This window comes from Rattus norvegicus, chromosome 8, assembly GCF_036323735.1.
Source record: "Rattus norvegicus strain BN/NHsdMcwi chromosome 8, GRCr8, whole genome shotgun sequence".
NCBI classification, from domain to species: domain Eukaryota; kingdom Metazoa; phylum Chordata; class Mammalia; order Rodentia; family Muridae; genus Rattus; species Rattus norvegicus.
In genome coordinates, this window is record NC_086026.1 from 26904457 (window position 1) to 26930676 (window position 26220).

A 26220-nucleotide genomic window follows, 5' to 3' on the forward strand; every position below is an offset into this window, starting at 1 on the left:
CGAATGGCTGAGAAACACCTAAAGAAATGTTCAACATCTTTAGTCATAAGGGAAATGCAAATCAAAACAATCCTGAGATTTCACCCCACACCAGTGAGAATGGCTAAGATCAAAAACTCAGGTGACAGCAGATGCTGGCGAGGATGCGGAGAAAGAGGAACACTCCTCCATTGTTGGTGGGATTGCAGACTGGTACAACCATTCTGGAAATCAGTCTGGAGGTTCCTCAGAAAGTTGGACATTGAAATGCCTGAGGATCCAGCTATACCTCTCTTGGGCATATACCCAAAAGATGCCCCAACATATAAAAAAGACACATGCTCCACTATGTTCATCGCAGCCTTATTTATAATAGCCAGAAGCTGGAAAGAACACAGATGCCCTTCAACAGAGGAATGGATACAGAAAATGTGGTACATCTACACAATGGAATATTACTTAGCTATCAATAACAACGGCTTTATGAAATTCGTAGGCAAATGGTTGGAACTGGAAAATATCACCTGAGTGAGCTAACCCAATCACAGAAAGACATACATGGTATGCACTCATTGATAAGTGGCTATTAGCCCAAATGCTTGAATTACCCTCGATGCCTAGAACAAATGAAACTCAAGACGGATGATCAAAATGTGAATGCTTCACTCCTTCTCTAAAAGGGGAACAAGAATATCCTTGGCAGGGAAGAGAGAGGCAAAGATTAAAACAGAGACTGAAGTAACACCCATTCAGAGCCTGCCCCACATGTGGCCCATACATATACAGCCACCCAATTAGACAAGATGGATGAAGCAAAGAAGTGCAGACCGACAGGAGCCGGAGGTAGATCGCTCCTGAGAGACACAGCCAGAATACAGCAAATACAGAGGCGAATGCCAGCAGCAAACCACTGAACTGAGAATAGGACCCCCATTGAAGGAATCAGAGAAAGAACTGGAAGAGCTTGAAGGGACTCGAGACCCCATATGTACAACAATGCCAAGCAACCAGAGCTTCCAGGGACTAAGCCACTACCTAAAGACTATACATGGACTGACCCTGGACTCTGACCTCATAGGTAGCAATGAATATCCTAGTAAGAGCACCAGTGGAAGGGGAAGCCCTGGGTCCTGCTAAGACTGAACCCCCAGTGAACTAGACTGTTGAGGGGAGGGTGGCAATCGGGGGAGGGTTGGGAGGGGAACACCCATAAGGAAGGGGAGGGGGGAGGGGGATGTTTGCCCGGAAACCAAAGAATTATTATTAAGTATTAAATAAATTTTAAAAAAAATAAAAAAAAGAATGCCAATGGCTTATGCTTATCAATAATCAACAAATGGGACCTCAGAAGATTGCAAAGCTTCTGTAAGGCAAAGGATACTGTCAGTGGAGCAAAACAGCAACCAATAGACTGGGAAGAAATCTTTACCAATCCTACATCCTATAGAGGACTATCACATATATAGAAAGAACACAAGAAGGTAGACTCTAAGAGAACCAAATAACCCTATTTAAAAATGTGGTATAGAGCTAAACAAAGAATTCTCAACTGAGGAATAGCAAGTGGCTGAGAAACACCTAAAGAAATGTTCAGCATCCTTAGTCATCAGGGAAATACAAATCAAAACAACCCAGAGATGCCACCCCACACCAATCAGAATGGCTAAGATAAAAATCTCATATGACAGCAGATGCTGGCAAGCATGTGAAGAAAGAGAAACACTCCTCCATTGTTGGTTGGAAAAAGCTGGCAAACCACTCTGGAAATTTGTTTGGTGGTTTCTCTGAAAATTGGACATAGTGCTACCTGAGGTCCCAGCTATACCACTTCTGTGTACACAACCAATGATCCTCCAACATATAACAATGACACATGCTCCACTATATTCATAACAGCCTTATCTATTGTAGCCAGGAACTCAGAATAACCCAGATGTCTTTCAACTGAGAAATGGATGCAGAAATTGTAGTACATTTGCACAATGGAGTACTATCCAGCTGTTAAAAACAATGACTTTCATGAAATTCTTAGGCAAATGGATGGAACTTGGAAATATCATCCTGAGTGAGGTAACCCAGTCACAAAAGAACACACATGGTATGCACTCACTGATAAGTAACTATTAGCCTAAAAGCATAGAATACCCAAGATATAATTTACAGATCACAGGAAGCTCAAGAAAAAGGAAGATCCAAATATAGATGCTTCAGTCCTTCTTAGAATGGAGAACAAAATACTTATGGGAGGAAATATAGGCACCAAAGGGTGAGCAGAGACCAAAAGAAAGGACATCAATATACTGCCCCACCTCAGGATCCATGCTGTATACAAACACCAAACCCAGACAGTATTGCTCATGCCAATTAGTGCCTGCTTACAGGATCCTGATACAGTATGTCCTAAGAGCCTCTGCCAGAGCCTTACTGGTATAGATGAGAATGCTTGCAGATTGAGCATGGGAACCCCAATGGAGGACTTAGAGAAAGGATTGAAAGAGCTGAAGGGGTTTGCAACACCATGGGAAGAACAGCAATATCAACCAACCTGAACCTGCCCCCAGAGCTTCCAGGGACTGAACTTCCAACCAACATATATAAGTGGAGGGATCCATGGCTCCAGGCACATATATAGCAGAGGATAGCATTGTCCAGCATCAATAGAAGAAGAAGCCCTTGGTCCTGTGAAGGCTTGTTTCCCCAGTGTAGTGAGATGGGAGTTTGAATGAGAGAGGGAGTATCCTCAAAGAAGCAGGGGAGAAGGGATGGGAGAAGTGGGAACCAGGGAAGGGGATAACATTTAAAATGTAAATACATAAAATATCCAATAAAAACTAGAAAAATGAAAAAAATGAACATATGGATTAAAAAGACTTACTATTTTGAATTATTTAATGAGGAAATTTTATTTATTTAATAGTAAAATACTAGTGACAAATAATAATTTCTTTAAGAAAAGTAATAAAAAGAAATATGTAAGTGAGAGAGACAAAGATAGAGACAGACAGTCATTGGACTTGACGCCAAGTATTCTCTCCATAAAGTCCAAGTATACCCCCTATATACATCATTTTGTTGTTCTTATGTGTCTCTACCTTTAACAGTCCTACTTAACTCGGTCCACAAACATGTTCTTTTGCTTTAGAATGTCTGACCAAAATATGGTGATATCTTACCTAGTCTAACCTTCAATGGTAAATGAACAGAGGTAGGAGTAACTGAGGCATCTCACTGTCAGCCTTTGAAATGTTGTATTCCAGAACCCTCCAAATGTCACCTAGAAGTCTTCAATCATTGTCTTAAACCTATAGTAACATTTGGTTTCGAAACCATTGATCTCTCCAGATGAAAAGCCAAGTGATTTGTTAAGTCATAAGCAGGAAGAATTATCTTATAGAATGTGAATTGTCCAATCAAACAATAAGGACTTTTTGCAAGATCATTTGCAAAATAAGAAGTGAGATAATCACCACAAGATAACAGTTTTACCAAGTTTATGTTACAAAAATACAAAAAATATGGTGGTTAGTGAGCAGAGGTTAGGCCGATGGAAGAAAGGGCATTGATCAGAAGATACAAAAATCCCAATTCCATAATAACAAGATTCGTGAGTATTTTGAAAAATTAGGTGGATATTAGGAATCTTGTCACAAAAAGTTAGTAACTGCATGATGCAATTTACATGTTACTAATATATACATGTGTATATAATTATTAATATATTATATATTTTTCTCTGAATTAACTAATACAAAATTACAAGGAAAAATAAGGACCTCTTTTCTGATATAATATTGTAAACGAGTATCCATTCATTCTCCAAAATTCCACACAGATATCAAGGAAAGATAATCACACAAGTTATTACTTCCTTAGAAGATTCCCTGAAACTTTTAAGCAAACTACTTCTAGAAGAAATAAGTCTATCTCTCTCTCTGTTAATGCCCACATGGATACAATGATCAAAATTTTTCCTCTCTTTGATTTTTTTCCCTCAGGGGAATGAAAGGTGTTGGAACCTGGAAAAGCAATACAACAATTTATTTAATGAGGAGCTCTGGTAATTAAATGATTTAAATGACAGAAACATCAACCATTGTCCCTCTCCTGTAATTATATAATTCTAGTCTCCATAATAATCCATGTGGGCTTTCCGGGAACAGGTTATGGAAATAGAAAGCCTCCATAGTGAATATCTGAGAGAATCTGTAAATTCTGGTAAAGACGGTGAATGCAAAGGTAAATTCATAGTGGCAGTACTAGGAGTAGGAGTAGTAGCAGCAGCAGGAAGAGGAGAAGGAATAGGAGGAGGAGGAGGAGGAGGAGGAGGAGGAGGAGGAGGAGGAGGAGGAGGAGGAGGAGGAGGAGGAGGAGGAGGGAGAGAAGAAGAGAATTAACTATATCTCCAGAATAATAACAATAAGGATACCAGAAGACTTTGTCTCTGAAGAACTCTGTATTTTTAAACTAACATCAATTTTCATAGACTTGGTTTTTGCCCTCTCACTCTTTGAAATGGGTAGTTGACAAATAAATTCTGTGTGCACATATGCATATCCATATATATTGTGTGTGTGTCTGTGAGTGTGTGTGTGTGTGTGTGTGTGTGTGTGTGTGTGTTTGTGCATGCACACGCGCCCACTTTCTGTTTTGTTTTGGGAGTTTTCTGTTGTTTGTTTTGGTCTTACTGATTTTCTGTTTTTCAGTGTGTTTTCATTAGTAATTAGTCATTACTAATGAAAGTATAAATAAAGTATTGGTTTGAGAGAGATTTTGAGAGAGAAATAACAATGCCATGAAATTTGGTGAGTAAGGAAGTGGCTAGGATCTTTGACGAGTTGTAGAAGAGGAAAGAATATAACACTATAGTATATGTAAAAAAAAAAAAACCTACAGGAAATTAATGAATTCTAAAAGCAGCAGAAATAGTCTTCCCAGGAGATGAATTTTTCTGTTGGTAATCTAATACCAAATGATCATTGTGAAACATATACATTTAAGTAACATTATGTCGACTAAACAAATTACATCTATGAATTTAGAAGTGTGTGTGTGTGTGTGTGTGTGTGTGTGTGTGTGTGTAACAACAATAAAAAAGATCAAGGATGGCTATATTGGAGAATTTCAAGGAAGGAAAGTGATTGAAGAAATTATATTATAACCTCAAAAATAATTTAAAAATAAAACTTTTCCCATTTTGCTTTTAAAACAATCTCTTACAGTATGCCACTCTTCTACAATTTTTCTTTCAATTGTACTTCCCTTCCAGACATTGTGCATCCAATTATTTACTCATTAACAGGACAGGTGTTCTCAATTTTGTCACACTTAATTTACTGATCATGCTATCTAAGTTTTTTCCTAAATTACTTGAATTATATTGCCCCTTTTTACTTTTAGTTGTAATTATTGTTTCACTTTTGTAGTCCCAATTAATGTTTACATATAATTAATTTTATGAGACTTAACACAGTTAAAAAGTTTTAGTATAAATAATCCCATCCATTTTAAAATAATTGTTAAATATTCATAAAAATATGTGATTTATATTGGAGGTAATTAAATTAACATGTAAATAGATTTACCCCAGACATGCTAGTGATTTAATATCTTGTAGACTGTGGTTTGGAGACAATCACTACTTATTGGATTAAGAAATGGCCCTGGTTATTTTTTTTTCTAGCATACCTGTAAAATCTGACAAAAACTTTTTTCCCTTGTAATTGTAGTTATAAGATATTGTTATGGCAAACTATATTGACTTACATCTTTGTGTTAATTGGACTTACACTTCTAAAACTGCTATAAACTTTTATCATGCTTTTATTTTAAAATTTGACATGAATGTAGTTTATACAATTAAGGTTTGTGTCTGAAATTAGGGATAGATATAAAGTTGAATCTTACCTCTTGTTATATAATTAATATTTGGGTATAGATAAGTATTATACATCTAAAATCTGTATTTGTCTATCACTTATAATATTTCAAGATCCATGTATATCTTTGGGAAAAGGAGATAAAACTATCACAAAATCAGATTAGCAGATGAATTAGAATTTACGGATGCGATGGTGGCATCAAGGAAGAATGAAGGAAATGTCCTTACATTACCCCACATGCTATGTACTCTCACATCTACTTTCCAACAGCCACGCCTTGAAATCCCTAACTTTAACCGTAATCTAATAGAACAAATTTCTATTCTCTTTGCTAGGAATGTTTCTTCATTTCTTACCTTGATGAAAATACCCACCGTGTTTATCTCTACTGAAATATTTATATGTAAGATAAACCTTTTCTACATTCTTTCATGAAATAACTTAGTACTGAATGTATCTTTATGATTTACATCAACTTCAATAGGTATGAATAATTATGATTTTCTTGTAAAATGTTTAATTTCAATAACCACACTTATTCTTAAGAATTTAAAATAATTTGCTTTACAGAAATTATGGTTGATTTAACCAAGTACATATTTTATGCATTGACCCCATTAACTTTTTTAAACTGTCATCATGACTATGTGAGCACACATTCTCACATGCACAGTTTTTATGTTTTCTTTATTCTCATTTCACTTTATTTTAATGACGTGGCATTATTTTGTCCTCATAATATGCAACCCACATTATTTTTACATATCTTATAAGAACACACATGGTATTTTCTGACTAAAGGAACATAGGTTCATTAATCAAAAATGTTGCACTCATTCAAAATAATGGAATTTGAATGAATTAAAAATAATTGTATTTATAATAATCCATATTTGATGAATTTCAAGTTTAAATATACTGCTAAATAGCCCTGCAAAACAAAATTATTGGATATGCAGAAGAAAAACTTAGATTTTTGAGAAGGCAATTGCATATGACAGGAACCACAATAGAATATGTGAATTATGACATCATTATTGCTCACTTCAACCCTACAGTGCAGTAAAATAATATCAGGGTATAAAATTATTTGTAGCTTGGTGACCTTTAGTAATTATCTCAGAGGCACAAAAATAATTAATTAGTAAACCAAAATTTTGTTCCTAGAAATTCGACTTGACAGTCTAATTCCTAAACCAAGCTGCATTCTGCCCTTATAAAACTTTTATATCTAAAATACTTATTATATGGATATGACCATAAAGAAAAATTTCCATTAGATTTTCTTTATGCTATTTGACTAGCACTTAACCAGTTGGGAACATCTGTTGATGAAAAAATAAAAAATAAAACAAAACAAAATTAAATTAAATACTTATTATAAAATAGAATAATAACAGTAATAATAGTAGCAATAAAATAGATCATTTATTGATTGATAAAAAGCCATTTTAAAGCTCTGAATAAACGTTATAATACTAATATTTATAAAGTAAATAAGATTTTGTTAATAATATATCAATAAGTATAAATTCAGAAAATAAATATGGATTGGGATATTAAAAAATCATTTATTTATTACAAAACTTTAGGAACGAGGAAGTGTCATGGTTCTTAAGGAATGTATGAAATGTCTTATGACAATTTTGTAGCTAGTGCATACAGAAAAGTTAAGAGCAAGTTTAAATAATTGAGTAAGTATAAAATGAATATTTATGCTAAATAAAATATGAGGTTCAAAACATTATAAACATATAAAGTAAAATGAGATTATTCTTGTCTAAGGACATCAAGGTACTGGGAAGGATCATGAACGGTCAAGAACACCCATCCAAAAACAAGAGTGTTAAGTCATGAGGGAATGGTGTCAGTATGAATGTTCTCTTAACATTTGTGTGTTTGTTAAGGAGAGAAACCTCTGGAATGGGAAGAGAAAATCACACAGAAGTATCACAATTTCTCCTACTGGGTCTCTCAGATGATCCTAAATTTCAGCCTATTCTCTTCGGGATGTTCTTATTTATGTATCTGATCACAGTGCTGGGGAACCTGCTCATCATCCTGGCTGTCATTTCTGATTCCCATCTCCACAACCCCATGTACTTCTTCCTCTCCAACCTCTCTTTTGTAGACATCTGTTTCACTACTACCACTGTCCCAAAGATGCTGGTGAACATCCAGACAAAGAACAAAAATATTTCATACATGCAGTGCCTCAGTCAAGTCTATTTTTTTATGGTTTTTGCAGGAATGGATAATTTCCTACTGACTGTAATGGCCTTTGACCGCTTTGTTGCCATTTGTCACCCCTTAAACTACACAGTCATCATGAACCCTCACTTCTGTTGCCTCCTTGTGCTAATGTGCTGGATGATCATTTTATCAGTCTCCATGTTTCATAGTCTATTAATGAAGCAATTAACCTTCTCCATGGGTACTGAAATCCCACATTTCTTCTGTGAATTGGCTCAAATACTCAGAGTAACAAACTCTGATGTTCTTATTAATAATATTGCATTATATGTAGCTACTGCCTTGTTGTGTGTGTTTCCTGTCACTGGAATTCTCTACTCTTACTCGCAAATTGTCTCCTCCTTATTAAAGATGTCTTCTGTAGTTAGCAAGTACAGAGCCTTTTCCACCTGTGGGTCTCACCTCTGTGTGGTCTGTTTGTTTTATGGTACAGCACTGGGGGTTTACCTCAGTTCAGCTGGGACTCATGTTTCTCAAGGAAGCACTATAGCCTCAGTGATGTATACTGTGGTCACTCCTATGCTCAATCCATTCATCTACAGCCTGAGGAACAAAGATGTGAAGGGGGCTCTAGTAAGATTCCTTAGAGTGTATTCATGTCCCTGGTGGATCAGCATCAAAAAACTAAGTAAACATTGCCATTATTTAGACAAATGCTGTGGATTTTAATGTCCTATTTATCTACTTGAAAATGCTTGCTATTTGATTTCTTGTTCCCAAAACACCATCACCTTATTGCATGTGCGTTGCCCTCTACAACTTTAATAATCATTCCTTTTTCTTTTTCATAGTAGGTCTTCAATATTTTCAACTGGCTCAGTTATAGAACAGGGTGTTTTTTAGATTTCTAATCGTCTTTAAATGTAGAACTGGCAGAAAGTTTCAACAAACTCAGTTCAATACCCAGGAGCTACATAAAGGAATAGGATATTGGACTCCCTCAAATTTTCCTCTGATCTCCACATTTATGCTGACATACATACACACACACACACACACACACACACACACACACACACAAATACACACACAAACACACACTCACAAACACACAAACACAAACACACACAAACACACACACACAAACACAAACACACACACAAACACACAAACACAAACACACACAAACACACACACACACAAACACAAACACACACACACAAACACAAACACACACACAAACACACAAACACAAACACACACACAAACACACATACACAGACACAGAGGGGGGGAGGAAGGAGAGGGAGAGGGAAAGAGAGAGAGGCAATAAGAATTTATGTTTCAATTCCCTGAAGTGTTTATAAATTTGATGAATTCTTTGTATCTATTTTCATTTTTTTGGATTCTTCAGCTGAATTTCACCTAAGCTGTTCTCGTTGAAAATTATTAATATGTAATTAATAATTTTCAAAGGGAATATATTTAGGAGGCTGAATAAAGAGTGATGGTGTTCTTTACTTTTTTTAGGAACATCGGTTTTTTTTTATTTTTTGGATTTTTTATTGGATATTTTTATTTGCATTTATTTCAAAGGTTATTTGCTTTCCCAGTTTCCTAGCCATAAGCCCGCATTATCCCATCCTCTTCACCTTTTCTATAAGGGTGTTCCCCCACCAAAACAACCCCCCATTCCTGTCTCTTGCCCTGACATTCCCCTAAACTGGGGGGTACAGCCTGGACAGGACCAAGGGTTTCTCCTCTCATTGGTGCCCAACAAGGCCATCCTCTGCTAAATGTGCAGCTGGAGCCAGGGGTCTATCCATGTGTAGTCTTTGGGTGGTAGTGGTTTAGTCCCTGGTAGCTCTGGTTGGTTGGTATTGTTGTTTTTAAGGGGCTGCAATCCCCTTCAGCTCCTTCAATCCTCTCTCTAATTCCTCCAACAGGGACTCCATTCTAGGGTCAATGGTATGCTGTTAGCATATATATGTGTGTGTGTGTGTGTGTGTGTGTGTGTGTGTGTGTGTGTGTGTGTGTGTGTGTGATGTATCCACAGGTGGAGCAGGTTCTTATTGGCAATTCTTTCAGTCTCTTCCCCAATCTTTGACTCCATATTCCATCCTATGAATATTTTTGTTCCCCTTTTTAAGAAGAACTGAAGCATCCACTCTTTGGTTTTGCTTTATAAGCTTCATGTGGTCTGTGGATTGTATCTTGGGCAATATAAGCTTTTGGGATAATATCCACTATTCAGTGAGTGCAAACCATGTGTGATTATTGGGGATTGGGTTACATTACTAAGATGATATTTTCAAGTTCCATCTATTTGCCAATGAATTTCATGAAGCCAGTGTTTTTGATAGCTATGTAGTACTCCATTGTGTAAATGTACCATATTTTCTGTATCCATTAATCTGTTGAAAGGCATCTGGGTTCTTTCAATCTTCTGGCTATTATAAATAAGGCTGCCATGAATACAGTGGAGCATGTGTCTTTGTTGTATGTTGAAGCATCTTTTGGTTATATGCCCAAGAGAGGTATACCTGGGTCCTCAAGTAGTGCAATGGCCAATTTTCTGAGGGATATCCAGACTGATTTCCAGAGTGTTTGTACCAATTTGCAATCCCACCAACAATGGGGAAGTGTTCCTTTTCCTCCACATCCTTTTAAACTTCTGTTGTCATCTGAGTTTTTGATCTTAGCTATTCTGACTGGTGTGAGGTGGAATCTCAGGGTTGTTTTGATTTGCATTTCCCTGATGACTAAGGATGTTGAACGTTTCTTTAAGTGCCTCTCAGCCATTCAATATTCCTCAGCTAAGAATTCTTTGTTTAGCTCTGTACCCATTTTTTTATATTTTTTATTAGATATATTTCTTTACTTACATTTCAAAGGTTATTCCCCTTCCTGGTTTCCTTTCCATAAGCACCCATTCCCTCCACTCCCCCTCCCCAAACAGGTATTCCCCCTATACATCCCCCTCATTGTCCTCCCCTATATTGCCCTGCACTGAGGGTCCAACATTGGCAGGACCAAGGGCTTCCACTTCCACTGGTGCCCCAACAAGGCTATTCTCTGCTACATATGCAGTTGGAGCCCAGGGTCAGTCCATGTGTCTTTCAGTAGTAGTTTAGTCCCTGGAAGCACTGGTAGGTGGGAATTGTTTTTATGGTGCTGCAAGCTCCTTCAACTCTTTCAGTACTTCCTCTAATTCCCCCAAAGGAGGTCCTATTCTCATTTTGGTGATTGCAGCTAACATTGACGTCTATATTGGACATGCTCTGGATGTATCTTTCAGGAGAGATCTATAGCTGGTCGCTTTCAGCATGCATTTTCTAGCTTCATCAATCTTATCTAGTTTTGGTGGCTGTATATATATATGGACCATATGTCGGACAGGCTCTGAATGGCCATTCCTTGAGTAGCTGCTCTAAACTTTGCTTCCATATCCCCTCCTATGGATATTTTTAACACCTTTTAAGGAGTGGGAGCTTCTGCATTTTGGTCGTCCTTCTTCTTGAGCTTCCTGCCTATGGACTGCACCTTGGGTAATTTGAGCTTTTTGGGTAATATCCATTTATCAATGAGAGCATACCAAGTGTCTTTTTCTGTGATTGAGTAACCTCACTCAGGATTATATTTTCTAGTTCATTCCATTTGCCTATAAATTTCGTGAGGTCATTGTTTTTGATAGCTGAGTAGTACTCCATTGTGTAGATATACCACATTTTTTGAATCCATTCCTCTATTCAAGGGCATCTGGGTTTTTTCCAGCTTCTGGCTTTTATAAATAAGGCTGCTAAGAACATAGTGGTGCATGTGTTTTTGTTGTATGTTGGAGCATTTTGGGGGGTATGCCCAAGAGAGGTATAGCTGGGTCCTCAGGTAATTGAATGTTTAATTATCTGAGGAACCTCCAGAGAGATTTCCAGAATGGTTGTACCACTTTGCAATCACACCAACAAAGGAGGAGTGTTCCTCTTTCTCCACATCCTCGCCAGCATCTGCTGTCACCTGAGTTTTTATCTTAGCCATTCTGACTGGTATGAAGTGGAATCTCAGGGTTGTTTTGATTTGCAATTCCCTGATGATTAAGGATGTTGAACATTTCTTTAGGTGCCTCTTAGCCATTCAATATTCCTCAGCTGAGAATTCTTTTTTAGCTCTGTACCCATTTTTAATAGGGTTATTTGGCTCTGGGGATCTAACTTCCTGAGTTCTTTGTATCTTTTGGATATTACCCTGTATCAGATGTAGGATTGGTAAAAACCTTGTCCCAGTCTGTTGGTTGCCATTTTGTCCTAATGACAGTGTCCTTTACTGTACAGAAGCTTTGCAGTTTTATGAGGTCCCATTTGAGAATTCTTAATCTTGGAACATAAGCCATTGGTGTTTCAATCATGAAATTTTTCCCAGTGCCCATGTGTTTGACACTCTTCTATTAGTTACAATGTATATGGTTTTATATGGAGGTCATTGATCCACTTGGACTTAAGCTTTGTACAGGGTGATAAGAATGGTTCAATTTGTATTCTTCTACATGCTGACCTCCAGTTGAAACAGCACCATTTGTTGAAAATGCTATCTCTTTTCTCTTGGATGTTTTTAGTTCCTTTGTCAAAGATCAAGTGACCATATGTGATTGGGTTCATTTCTGGGTCTTCATATCTAGTCCACTGATCAAACTGCCTGTCTCTGTACCAATACTATACAGTTTTTTATCACTATTGTTCTGTAATACTGCTTGAGGTCAGCAGTGGTGATTCCCACAGAAGTCCTTTTATTGTTGAGGATAATTGTTCTTTCTAACTCTTAGAAGAACTGAGTTGGAATTTTGGTGGAGATTGCATTAAATTTGTAGACTGCTTTTGGCAAAATGGCCATTTTTACTATATTAACCCTGCCAATCCATGAGCATGGGAGGTCTTTCCATCTTCTGAGATATTCAATTTCTTTCTTCAGAGACTTAAAGTTCTTGTCATACAGATCTTTCACATTTTTGCTAGTCACTCCGAGGTATTTTATGTTATTTGGGACTATTTTGAAGAGTGTCATTTCCCCCACAAAGATTCATAGATTTTAGTAGTCTGTTACCAGTTGGTAGAACTGTTTGGGAAAAATTGAAAAAATGGGAGTCCTAGTCTCTGTCTCTCCCTGTCTCCTACTTACTGAGCAGATGTAAGATCTTAGCTATCCCTACAGACAAACCTTCATTCCACTATAACAGATTCTAAAATTCTGAAAGTATAAGTCCAATATAAACTTTTTCCTGGTACATTATACTGTCTTATTATCACAAAAGGATAAAACATAAAAGAAGTTGATTCATGGAATAAGGTATTGCCATGAGAGGCTTCACCAGGCTATTTTTCTTTGGAGTAATGAAGGAAATATTGTGACTGTGGAATAGAATAGTGCTTAAATGCCATAAGAGGAATTAGTAGGACATTTAAGTAGGAGCCTGGAAGACAATAGTACTAAAAGCAAGAGGATTCAGAGGGGAACAATATTAGCAACGGGACTAAAGGCCATTCTTAGGGAATTTTTGGCAAAATAAAATGTTGCTGCTCTCTCTCTTTGTCGTAAAACAGTCCTAATGCTAAATTGAATAGTGATGGGCTAATTTCTTTGGTGAAGAAGATTTGAATGCAGTGTAATATTGACTTTGTAATATGGTCAACCACTCATACATATCTACCGTGAAATTAATAACAAATAAAAAAGAAACACTGGGTCCCACAGTTCTCTGTACCCAAGTCTTGTGGAAGAGAGAGCCGGATTCTCAGATGTGTGGACAATCCTGAAAACTCAAGGGAGACCAGCACTTCTTCGAGGAACCTGTCTAGTACTCTTTGTGTCCTCTGGGCACAGGAAGCTAGGAGCAGTCAGGGTCGGGACCCTTCCAATTTTGCCTGCACCCAGAGCTGAAAGCCAGTCACAAGGAGTGCTTGACGCACCTAAGGGCAGAGGTAAAACCAATTCTTCTGCTCCAAGCGACCCACCTAGAGGCTTCAGCACACACAAACCCAGGAGCAATCTGGGACAGAACCCTTCCAGTTTCTGCCTGCACCCACAGCTGACATGGCCCCACAGCTCTCCGTACTTATTCCGGCTGAAAGAATACAGGTCTACAGGAGTGCTCACACACAGGCTTACAGGATGGTCAAGCCACTGTTAGAGACAGCAAGACAAGCTAACACCAGAGACAACCTGATGGTGAGAGACAAGAACAAGAATCTAAGAATCAGAAACCAAAACTACTTGCCATCATCAGAGCCCAGTTCTCCCACCAAAGCAAATACTGGATATCCAAACACACCAGAAATGCAAGATTGGGATTTAAAACCACATCTTGTATGTGCATGGTCATCACTTTCTTTAGGTTAGGGAAGTTTTCTTCTATAATTTTGTTGAAAATATTCACAAATATTTACTCTCTTCTATGCCTATCATCCTTATGTCTGGTATTTTCATTGTGTCCTGGATTTCCTGGATGTTTTGGGTTGGGAGCTCTTTGTGTTTTGCATTATCTTTGACCATTGTGTCAATGTTTTCAATGGTATCTTCTGTCCCTGAGATTCTCTCTTTGATCTTTTGTATTCTGTTGGTGATGCTTGCTCTATGAATCCTGATCTCTTTCTTAGGTTTTCTATATCCAGAGTTGTCTCCCTTTGTGCTTTATTTAATTCTTCTATTTCCATTTTTCAATCCTGGGTGATTTTGTTTGATTCTTTCACCTGTTTGGTTGTGTTTTCCTGTAATTCTTTAAGGGGTTTTGTGTCTTCTCTTTAAGGCCTTCTACTTGTTTACCTGTGTTGTCCCATATTTCTTTAAGGGAGATATTTATGTCTTTACAGCTCTATATCATCATCATAAGATGTGATTTTAAATCCAAATTTTGCTTTTCTGGTGTGTTGTGGTAACCAGAACTTGCTGTGGTAGAACTGGATTCTGATGGTGCCAAGTAATCTTGGTTTCTCTTGCTTAAATTCTTGTGCTTCCTTGTCTCTTGCCATCTGATGGTCTTTGATGTTAATTGGTGTTGCTGTCTCTGACTGGGGCTTTTCCCTTCTGTGGGCCTGTGAGCCTGTGATCTTAGGTGTGAAAGCACTTTTGGGAAACCAGCTCACTCTGGGGAGGCTTTGGGTCCCGAGGGCTGTGAAACAGCCTTATCTCTGAGTGCAAATGGAGACTGGAAGGATCCTGTCCCAGGCTGCCTGGCAGTTCCTTTGCCCTGTGTGTTCCTCTTTGGAGAGTTAGTGGGGTGCAAGTGAGGTCTCACCTGTGGCCTTAAGAGTGAAAGTGCTCCTGGGAGACCAGCTCTCTGCAGGCTAGTTTTAGGCCCTGAGGGCTGTGGAACAGCCTTAGCTCTGGGCATACATGGAGACCAGAAGGCAAAATCAGTGCTGTTAACTGCTAAACCATCACTCCAATCCAAGAAGTTTTAGTTTTACTAGATGTTTTTCATATACTATATTCAGAATATATTTTCTTCTCCCTAACTCCTTTGAGAGTCCCCTCGCCTTCCCTCTTATAAGAATCCAAAAACTTTCTATCTTTTATTATAAAACAAGCATTCATATAAAGAATAATAACAAACAAAAACAATTGGAATAGGACAAAACAAACAGAAGAAAGAAGTCAAAGAAATAAAATGAGATATGTACGAAGACACAGAGACAGATACACATGTCTGTATGCAGATGATTTTCCCTTAAGAAATATAAAGCCCAAAATGATAGCATATATGAAAAAGAAACATGAGGAAAAATACTGTCAAAACCTTATGGAACAAAGAACCGCCGAAGATGGCATTGAGTTTGTTTGTTTGTTTGTGTGTTAACTCTTTACTGCTGAGCATAGGTCCTGGCCTCATGAGTGGTTTGGATTCCCATTGAGACTCTGTTGGAGAGAACTGATTTTTCATTTGTGAGATACTGTCAGTCCAACATTGCTTCTGGGTTAGGGATGGAGACATGTGTCTACTTCTCTCAGAACTGAAACCCCATCTGGTGCAAACCATGCAAATCCCTGCAGGACACGTGCATGTTGTCACGGTATCCATGAGTTCATACATGTGTTACTGCATTTAAATTGCCTTGTTTTGGTGGTCTCCTCCATTCCATTCTTCCCTTACAGTCTTTTATTTTTAATGTGTAATCAGAATTGTTGCATCCTACGTTTTTAATGAAATTTGACTCCAAGAACTTTGTTTTTGTATCTGATGCTTTTCCTCATGAATGAAGTTAATTTTTCCTTTAGTGTTAACTAATTACAATAAATCATACCACCAATATAAAAGACAGTAGACAAAAATTACTTAGAAATAACATGTTTATGTAAAATTATATGATACAATTCCTATTTAATTGTTAAATGTGTACATTCAATTAATGAGAGCATATATAGTCATCTGATAGGTATCTTTTCACATGATCAAAAGTTTAATTAAACTTGAAACTAAACAGGCAATAAAATCTTTTTCTAGTTGGCATTCTTTAATATGTGTTGTGGTTGATTACATTGACCATTCCTACCTATCTTAAATTCCAAACTTGCCTCAGTACCTCTTGGAAGAATACATATTTCAACAAATCTTTTCATACTGTAATAAAACCAGGTTCACTGTAACATAACACTGACAATTTCTACTGCACTAATATTTTTCTCCCATGTTTTTTTTTCTTTTTTATGAAATGAAATACAATAAGATGAAGCAAAAACTATTAAATCAAACTTAGACATGGCAACCCAATAGAAGGAAAAGAGCTCCAAGTGCATATTCAGAAATCATTAACCTACTTGTCCTCATATTCAGAAGTCCCATAAAAATTCTAAATTAACAGATATACTACTTATACAGAGGACCTGATGTAGACTGATATAAGCCCTGTGCTTACCCCAAACCATTCTGGATCTACTTCTGATTTATTCCTGAGTTATAATTTACTTAGTGATTAATATTCCTTATATAATCCCTATACACAGTCTTTGTGGTTCTTGGTTATCTCAATCAGGATGAATTTTCACGAACTCAATCAATTTGCCTACAAATTTCACGACGTCAATTTTTTAACAGTCGATTAATACATCATTATGTAAATGTACCACATTTCCTTTATTCATTTTTGGCTGAGGAATATCTAAAATCTAGTTCCTTTTCAGCTTCTGGCTATTATGAGTAAATCCACAATGAACATGGTTGATCAAGTGTCCTAGGGGTAGGATGCAGCCTCCTTTGACCATATAACCAAGAGTGGTATAAACTGAATGGAAATAAATTTATTCCTAAAGTCCTGAGAAGAACTATATTGATTTCCAAAGTGGCTGTACAAATTTTCACTCTTACTAGCAATGGAGGAGTATTTCCCTTGCAATATATCCTCAACAGCATGAGCTGTCACTTATGTTGTTGGTCTTAGTCATTCTGACAGGTGTAAAATGGAATCTCAAAGTCATTTGGATTTGCATTACCTTAATGGCAAAGAGTGTTGAATATTTTTAAATGTTCTTCAGCCATTTGAGTTTCCTCATTTTATAAGCTGCTGTTTTTCTGATTGATAGTGACCTTTATCTTAAAGAAGCTTTTCGAGTTCATGAGGTATCATTTATTAATTGTTGTTCTTAGTGTCTGTGTTCTATTCAGAAAGTTGTCTCCTGTGTGAAAGTGTGTTCAAAGCTACTCCCCACTTTCACTTCTATTATATTCAGTGTATCTTGTTTTATGTTGAGGTCTTTGATCCATTTTGACTTGAGTTATATGCAGGGTAATGATTATGAATCTATTTGCATTTTTCTACACCCAGATATCTAGATTGATCAGCACAATTTGTTGAAGATGCTTTTCTTTCCAATGTATATTTCTAGATTACTTTTCAAAAATTCATATGCCCATAGGGGTGTGGATTTATGTCTGGGACTTCAATTTAATTCCATTGATCAATGCATCTGCCTTTATGACAATACCATGAGATTTTTATTACTATAGATAGCTCTGTAGTACAACTAGAGATATGGAATGGTGGAATCTCAAATAGATCTTTTATTTTTCAGAGTTGTTTTAGTTAATTGTTTTGTTTTGTTTCTCATAGGAAGTTTGAAAATAGCCTTTCAATATATGTAATAATCTGTGCTGTCATTTTCAAGGAGGTTGCATTAAATCTGCTTCCCATATAATGGCCTTTTTACTATGCTAATCCTACCTATCCATGATCATGGGAGATCTTTTCATCTTCTGATATCCTCTTCAAATTCTTAATAGTCTTGAAGTTTTAACCATACAAGTCTTTCACTTGTTTCCGTAAATATACTCTGAAGATGTTTTATATTGTTTGAGACTTTTGTGAAATGTTTTATTTATCTGACTTCTTTCACAGTTTGTTATTTGTCATATAGAAAGGCTACCGATTTTTGTGAGTTAGTTTTGTAGCCAGATACTCTGCTGAAAGTGATAGTCAGCTGCATGAATCCCCCTGTTGAATTTTTAGGTGTGTGTGTGTGTGTGTGTGTGTGTGTGTGTGTGTGTGTGTGTGTATGTGTGTGTGCATGTGCCATTACACCATCTGCAAATAATGATACATTGGTACTTTCTTTTCAATTTGATATCAGAATTTTATTTTCTCTCTATTTTATACATTAATGATATACTAATCACAAACAGACCATTCATCTTTTAACCCTTACTCAATGTATTTGTATCAGATGGAAATCAGCTTAGATAACAATACCAAGTTGCAATCATTATCACAAACTGCTATTTATCAAAGGTAAAATGATGGAAACAGACAGGATACAAAATTGTCACTATTTCATCCAATTAAATTTTAAATATTTATGAGGCAAATATGATGGCTGATGTTCAGATACCCAGATTTTACAGAAAAAGCTTGGCAAAAGTTGAGGCCACCTATAATCCCATGGCTCAATGATCTCAAGAAAGAGCTACCTACCAAGATTAGCCAATGTGTAAGCTCTATATCCAATTGAGAGTCTGTGGATCAGAAAAACAAAGTATAAAGCAGTGGACAGGTCTCCATAAGCATACACACATATATAAAATACACACATGCCAACACACACTCATGTGTGTGTGTATACACATATATGTGTGTGTATGTACAATACACACACATACACATAATTAAACACATTTTTCCTGTGCAGTGGAGCAAACCAAGGGCAGGGTACATGCTAATTAAGTAATAAACCACACACCCAACCCTTAACTGCCAACTGTTTAAGAAGCCCAAAGATCATGAATACTTAAAGAAAGGAAGAACATCTTCAAACTCTTCCTGGAGTCTTAAAAAATAAAATTAAATCTTTATTTCAGGCATCCTGCTCAGACTAATTGAAATACTAGAAGAACAGGAAAGATGTGGACAAATGCAAGCATATACCAGAGTAGAACTAAGAAGAGACCTGTGGTAAGTTATCATGTATATGACTGTGAACTAAGCCTATAGTCTACAGCCATCTATCCTGTATGTCCTACCCTCTGCTGTCTGAAGGATGAATCAGACTCCTACTTGATAAGTGAATTCTTCCTAGTATGACAGGTAAGTGAAGTGTCTTGTTGGTTTTTAAAAAAGTCAGTCTGGTGGGGAGCAGAAAACAAGATGACTCAGCTGATAAAGATTGCCACCTAGTGTGACAGTCTGAGTTCAATTCCTGGAACCCACATGACTGAAGAAGAGTACCATCTCCTTCAAGTTGCCCTTAGCATACATGCTGTGGCATGTGTATCATTCACATATGCACAACAAATAAATAAACTAGCAATCTCCCAGAATCCTCTCTGTGAGGTATCTTGTATTCCAACGTCTCTGTTTTTGTTGTTGCTACTGTTGTTTTGCTTTTGGTTTTAGTTGGTTTGCTTTTTGAAAGAGTCTTACTATATAGCCATGACTGGCCTAACACAAAGATCCACCTACATCTGCCTCCAAACATTGGGGTTAAAAGTCTATACAACCATAACTGACTGTACTATAACATGTCTTCATTCATTTCCACCTAAACACCCAGAGTAGGTTACACTAAACTGCAGTGTCTCTTTGTTTTCTGTAAAATAAAAAAACATTCCAAAGATTGTACATGCAAAATGATGAGCAACAGATAGAACATATTGGTCAGATTCTGAGGAGCTTTTTATATAAATTGCTTTGAGGTTTGGGATTTAGCTTCATGACAGAGTACTTGCCTAGGTTTAGGCTCCAGAGTTAAAACAATAAATCTTTCATGATGTTGAAATTACAAACACTCTCTTTATGTATTTATCATCATGTTCATAGTCCTTTGAAGTTCCTAGGACATAATTTACAGGAATATATATTTTCTGCTATCATGTGGAAACTTCTGTAGTAAGCAGAACTAGTGTAAGAGGATTGAATGAAGTTTCCAGGATTCCCTCCTTAACAGAGAATATAATTATGCTCTTCCTAAGTTGAAATTTTACAAATCAGTATCTCGATATCTAGCCACACAAATGATCATATCAGTACTATTCATAGTCAAATATGTTTTCCTGGAAATCCTTCCTCTATGTATCATTCCACTCAACACTCATGAATTGAATTGCTTCTGTGCTGAATTATAACCAAGGATGGCAGGTGTGATTTGCTTATCTGGAACTCAGGCTCCATCTTCAGAAATAGTAGAGATACAGAAGTGCTACAATCCAGACAACCATGGAGGAGGAGAAATATGATGCCCTGTGGGTTACAACTGATAAACTGAAGATTTGGACGGAAAGGCTTGTCACTGACAACTATGTGACATTGGAAGATTAATCTTGTAATTACCCAGCTTATAAGGATGATAGATAGATAGATAGATAGATAGATAGATAGATAGATAATAGATAGATAGATAGATAGATAGATAGATAGTAGATAGAGATTAGACACATAGATATTTGAACTAAGTTATACTCCAATGACTGTTCCAAAAAAAGGAGCAAACAACTGACAGGTAAGACCCACAGGTAGAGAAAGATTCATACCTCACACTTGATGATGGTATTCTCAGATTAGAGAGCACAATTTTAGAGTAAAAAAAAGAAAATTCGAGATATAGGAAGTAAACCAGATAAAGTACCAACAGAATAACCTACAGATTGTGTATGTGTGTGCCTGTGTGTGTGTGTGTGTGTGTGTGAGAGAGAGAGAGAGAGAGAGAGAGAGAGAGAGAGAGAGAGAGAGAGAGAATTGGAATGACTTACAGGCTGCAGTCCAACTACCAACAATGGCCAGCTGTGAACACAAACTGCAAGAATCTTGTAGTTGCTCGGTCCCCATAAGGTTGAATGTTTCACTGGTCTTCAATATAAGCCAGAATCCTGAAGAAGTAGGCTCCAATGAGGGTTCTGGTAAAGTGAGTGCAAGCAGGTGAAGAACATATTGATTCTTCCTTATTTCATTGTCTGTATCAGGCTTCCAGCAGTAGGTATGGCCCAGATTAGAGGTGTGCCTAAAGATCCAGATCAAAGGCATGTTGACTTCCTGCCTCAAGATCCAGATTAAAAGTGTGCCCTCCATTTCTGGATTGTAGTTCATTTCAGATGTAACCAAGTTGACAACAAAGAGTCACAGTTTGTTATGACAAAACATTAATAATACAGAAAATTACATATTGTTATATGTTTACTTCATTGGTAATAACTATTACCAGTGCATTTATATTGTTATACAACCATCACCATGATCAAGTACATTTTTGTCTTCACTAGTTGAAACTGTATACATTTTTGAACTCCCCTGTTTTCATCTCCTCAACAATACTAACTACTATTCTATTATGAAATGTAAGCGGATATTAAAGTCATGAAAAACTAAAACTAGTATAACTGATGAATTAGGGTGTATGGGTCTAGACGTTTTGCTCTGTGTATTTACCAACACATACTCTAAATGGGTGCCAGAGGCCTTATGATTACAGCATTTTTCTGTGGAATCTCTTCACTGCTCTTTTAATATCCTTGTTCCTCAGGCTGTAGATGAAAGGATTTAGCATAGGAGTGACCACAGTGTACATCAGTGAGGCCACTGCAGTACTTCTGGGAGAACGTGATACAGCTGAACCAAGATATACTCCCAAGGCTGTTCCATAAAATAAACAAACAACTGACAGGTGAGACCCACAAGTAGAGAAGGCTTTATACCTCCCACCTGATGATGATATTTTCAGAATGGAAAAAACAATTTTATAGTAAGAGAAGAAAATTCCAGATATAGGAAGCAAACCAGATAAGGCACCAACAAAATACATGACTATGTCATTAATGAATGTGTTAAAACAGGCAAGATTAAGGAGTTGTGCAGGGTCACAAAAGAAATTGGAAATTTCTACATCCTTGAAGTAGATGATTTGTAAGGCAATGAGATTGTGTGCCTGAGAATCCACGAGACTAACCAAGAGAGACAGGAAAACTAAAGAGCCACAGAGGCGAGGATTCATGATGAGTGAATAATGCAGTGGGTGACAGACAGCCACAAATCTATCATAGGCCATCACAGCCAGAAGCAAGCAATCCATATATCCAAAAAGGATCAAAAATGACATCTGTGTAAGGCAGCCCACATAGATTATCTCTTTTCTGTGAGTCTGGATGTTCACAATCATCTTTGGGACTGTGGTAGAGATAAAACAGATGTCAGCCAAGGACAGATTGCAGAGGAAGAAGTACATGGGAGTGTGGAGGTTGGAGTCAGAGTTGACAGCCAGGATGATGATCAGGTTACCAAGCACTGTAACCAGGTACACAAACATAAATAAACAGAAGAGGATGGGCTGCAGTCCTGGATCATCAGAGACTCTCATGAGATGAAATTCTGAGACAAGTGTTAGGTTTTGTGGTTCTATGTTGTTTGAACAGCTTTTGAAAATGAAAATAGGGTTAATAAAATTGATACAAGTTTAATCACTCAACACTCTGTGTTTTGGATTAAAGCAACTGTCTTGTGAAATGATCAAATGATTATACATCCTTGGCAGTACTTCTGATCTGCTGCAATCTCCCTATTCTTTTTTAACTTAATATTTTACAATTTCATATATATATATATAATATATTATAATTATATTCTTTCTTTACTCTTACCAATCCCCCTCTCACTTATGATGACATCCTTCTGATACCGTGTAGCTCCCTGCTACTCTCATACTTTTGTGTATGCTATGTATAAGTGGTCACGGTCGATATATGAGCATGCATGCAAAGGTCATGCCATTTCCAGAGGACATCATGTCACAGTGTCCCTTCCTATCCCCCATTTTATCATTCTTTCCACCTGCTCTTATTTGATGCTCCCTGAGTCATGGAGAATGTGGCATGTCCTGCTCAGAGCTGAACACTTAAAAGTTACTTGTTCATGTTCTCAGCACTTGAACCAGTGTTAGTCTGGAAAAAGAAGTTTATCTGACCAAGAACATCAGGATCATTTGTCCAAAGGCGTAGATACAAACTCACTTTCCACTGACATGTGTTATCCGTCTTTCAATACTCACATTCAAAGAATGTAAAAACAAAATGTAAGCCATCCTTTGATTATAACATAAGACAAACAAAAAGTATAATTTAGAAATGGGAAAAGATCCTTTCCATACTGAGGAAACACAATTATAACTAAAGGAAATTGAGACACTGCCAAAATGCACTGTTATTCTAACATAGTGTATGAATTGTCTTGATGTGGACTATTTATAAAACTTCCATAAGTCTAAAGATCACATTGCTAACATTCAAAATAGCATAGAAAGTTCATAATTACAGAGAATTTTTCCAGTTTAACACATGGAAGTTTTTTAATTATTTGATTTTCTATTCCACTAATTCCTGATAACAAGGGCTTACTCAAATTCAGTTTCTTACAAACTAACCTTGATTCTGGTGGACCTCCATTTAGATGGATATGTGGTTAACCCTAAAGTGCCCTGACCACATAAGGCACTGGTGAGCAACACAGTAGAAATAATTAAACAATAACTATTTTTGAAACATTTTACTTTATAGAATGTTATAATAGCTCCATACAATCCCACAAAAATATAGTGTGTCTGAGATCACCTTTGCTATTTTTAATATGGAATCAACTCCTTTTCATGATCATAAATTCTTGCATACATGAATGATAAATGCAGAACCTGGAGTCTTCCAGAAGAATGTTTTAAATCTAGTTGAAAGTACTTCAGACTAATCCTTCCTGCTAAAACATCATCCCTTGTTTAAGGATGTGAGGAAGGTGCCTACAGGATTAATAACCAGTGTGGAAGGAAAGCAGACTCTGAAAGTTCCTAAATTTCAACCCAGGTCCAAAAGTCAGCTCAGCCCTTGGAGCAGAATCTTTGCATGCTGTTACCCTCCTCTCCATCTCAATACTCTTTATGGCAAAGAAAGTGACCTCCCCTTCCCTCTACCCTTCCACAACCTCCATTATCACTTACTGGGCTAGGGTGTGTCTCTGCAGGGGCATTACCAACTGTTTCTCTTCTGCCTAATATTCATCAAACCCTGGGTTATTTATTCAAAATTTTAAAACAAGGCAGACTCAAGTTAGTGAAGGTGTCCAAAGGTTATAAGAGATATTGAAGCTGGCAAAGTACAGATCTGAAGGCACTGGCTAATTACTTCAGGTGTGTGACCTTGGGGACTCAATGCACACAGCTCTAAATTAGCCAATTGGTCCACATTATCCCTTTCCTTGGGGACTTGTCACTAATAAGAGTAAAGGTGAAAGAGGAAAATGTGCTTGGAAATTTCAGGAAAAACTGATCCATAGACCTTTCCAACTATTCTTATATTTTTAATACATTAAATAAAATTCAATTGTCAGTGTTTATTACTAGGGGGGTTTATTTTCTTTTTTAATTTATTTTATTAATATTCCAGTCATTGCCCACACTTTCCGTCCCTCCTTCAACAGTAACTCATCCCGTTCCTCCTCATCCTTGCATCTGAGAGGGTGCCCTTCTCCACCCCCCCCCACACACACACACAGCACCAGGCTTCCCCAGTCTCTGGGGCCTAAAGTTTCACTAAGATTAACCACATCTTCTCCCACTGAGGCCAGAAAAGGCAGACCTCTGTTACATATGTGCCAGGGGACTCCAACAAGCCCATGTATACTCCTGGTTGGTAGTTTAGTCTCTGGGAGCTTGCCAGGGTGTAGGTTAGTTCAGAATGATGGTCTTCCTATGGGATCACTCTCATTTCAGCTTCTTCAATACTTCCCCGAAATCATCCATAGGGGTCACTGGCTTCAGTCCAATGATCAGGTATAAGTATCTGCTGTCAGTTGCTGTCCTCTCAAAGGACAACCATGCTAGCCCCCCATATGTAAGCACATCATAGCATAGAAGTGTCAAGCCTTGGTTCTCCCCATGAGATAGATCCCAAGTTGGACCAGTCATTGAACATCCTTTCCTTTAGTCTTTTCTCCACCTTTGTCCCTGCAGTTCTTTTAGACAGGAACAAGTCTGGGTCAGAAATTTTGACTGTGAGTTAGTAACCCTGTCCCTTCACTTGAGACCCTGTGAGTCTACTAGAGGTCAAATCTTCTAGTTCCCTTTCACAAATATTGGGAATTTTGTCTAAGGTCATCCCCAATGAGTCCTGAGAGTGTCTCAACTCCCAGGTCTCTGTTACTTTCTAGAGGGTGCCCCCACTGCCCAGTCCCTTAGGCTGCTTATTTCCATTCATTCTCTTGGACCTCTGAGCTTCTTTCCCATTCCCTCCTCCATATCTGATCCTAGTCCCCTTTTCTACTACCCTTCTCTTCTGCTTTCAACCCAGATGCCCCCCTCACTCTGCCTCCTGTGAGTATTTTCTTCCTTCTTCCAAGTGGGATTGAAGCCTCCTCACTTGGACATTTCGGTTGTAATACTTCTGATGGTCTGTACATTGTATCCTACATACATTTTTGGCTAATATCCACTTACCAATGAATACTTACCATGCATGCCTTTTTGAATCTGAGTTACCTCATTCAAGATAATGTTTTATACATCCATTCATTTGCTTGCCAAATTCATGTGTTCATTTTTAATAGCTGAATAGTATTCCATCATGTAAATGAACCACATTTTATGTATCCATTCTTCCATTGTGGGACATGTGGGTTGTTTCCAGCTTCTGGCTATTACTATTACTATTATTAGACTCCTATGAACATGA

General features: G+C 37.3%; 2 protein-coding genes and 1 pseudogene across 2 annotated transcripts; 1 reads left to right on the plus strand and 2 right to left on the minus strand.

Moving 5' to 3' along the window:
* Window positions 1–6324: 6324 nt before the first annotated feature.
* On the minus strand, window positions 6325–22999 carry LOC120094362 (olfactory receptor 18-like). The gene is made up of 2 exons (XM_039082862.1): window positions 22011–22999; window positions 6325–6333 (listed from the first exon to the last, which is right to left on the minus strand). Exons 1-2 carry the CDS (start codon window positions 22866–22868, stop codon window positions 6325–6327), a joined length of 867 nt encoding a protein of 288 aa, XP_038938790.1. The 5' UTR covers window positions 22869–22999.
* Or7d9 (olfactory receptor family 7 subfamily D member 9) lies at window positions 7782–8780 on the plus strand. The gene has a single exon (NM_001000862.1). The coding sequence runs from the start codon at window positions 7782–7784 to the stop codon at window positions 8778–8780; it is 999 nt and encodes a 332-aa protein (NP_001000862.1).
* On the minus strand, window positions 20719–21348 carry Olr1187-ps (olfactory receptor pseudogene 1187; annotated as a pseudogene).
* Window positions 23000–26220: the final 3221 nt, after the last annotated feature.

Coding starts and splice junctions, on each gene's coding strand:
- LOC120094362 (XM_039082862.1), bottom strand. CDS start 22,868: ATGAGAGTCTCTGATGATCCAGGACTGCAGCCCATCCTCTTCTGTTTA.
- Or7d9 (NM_001000862.1), top strand. CDS start 7,782: ATGGGAAGAGAAAATCACACAGAAGTATCACAATTTCTCCTACTGGGT.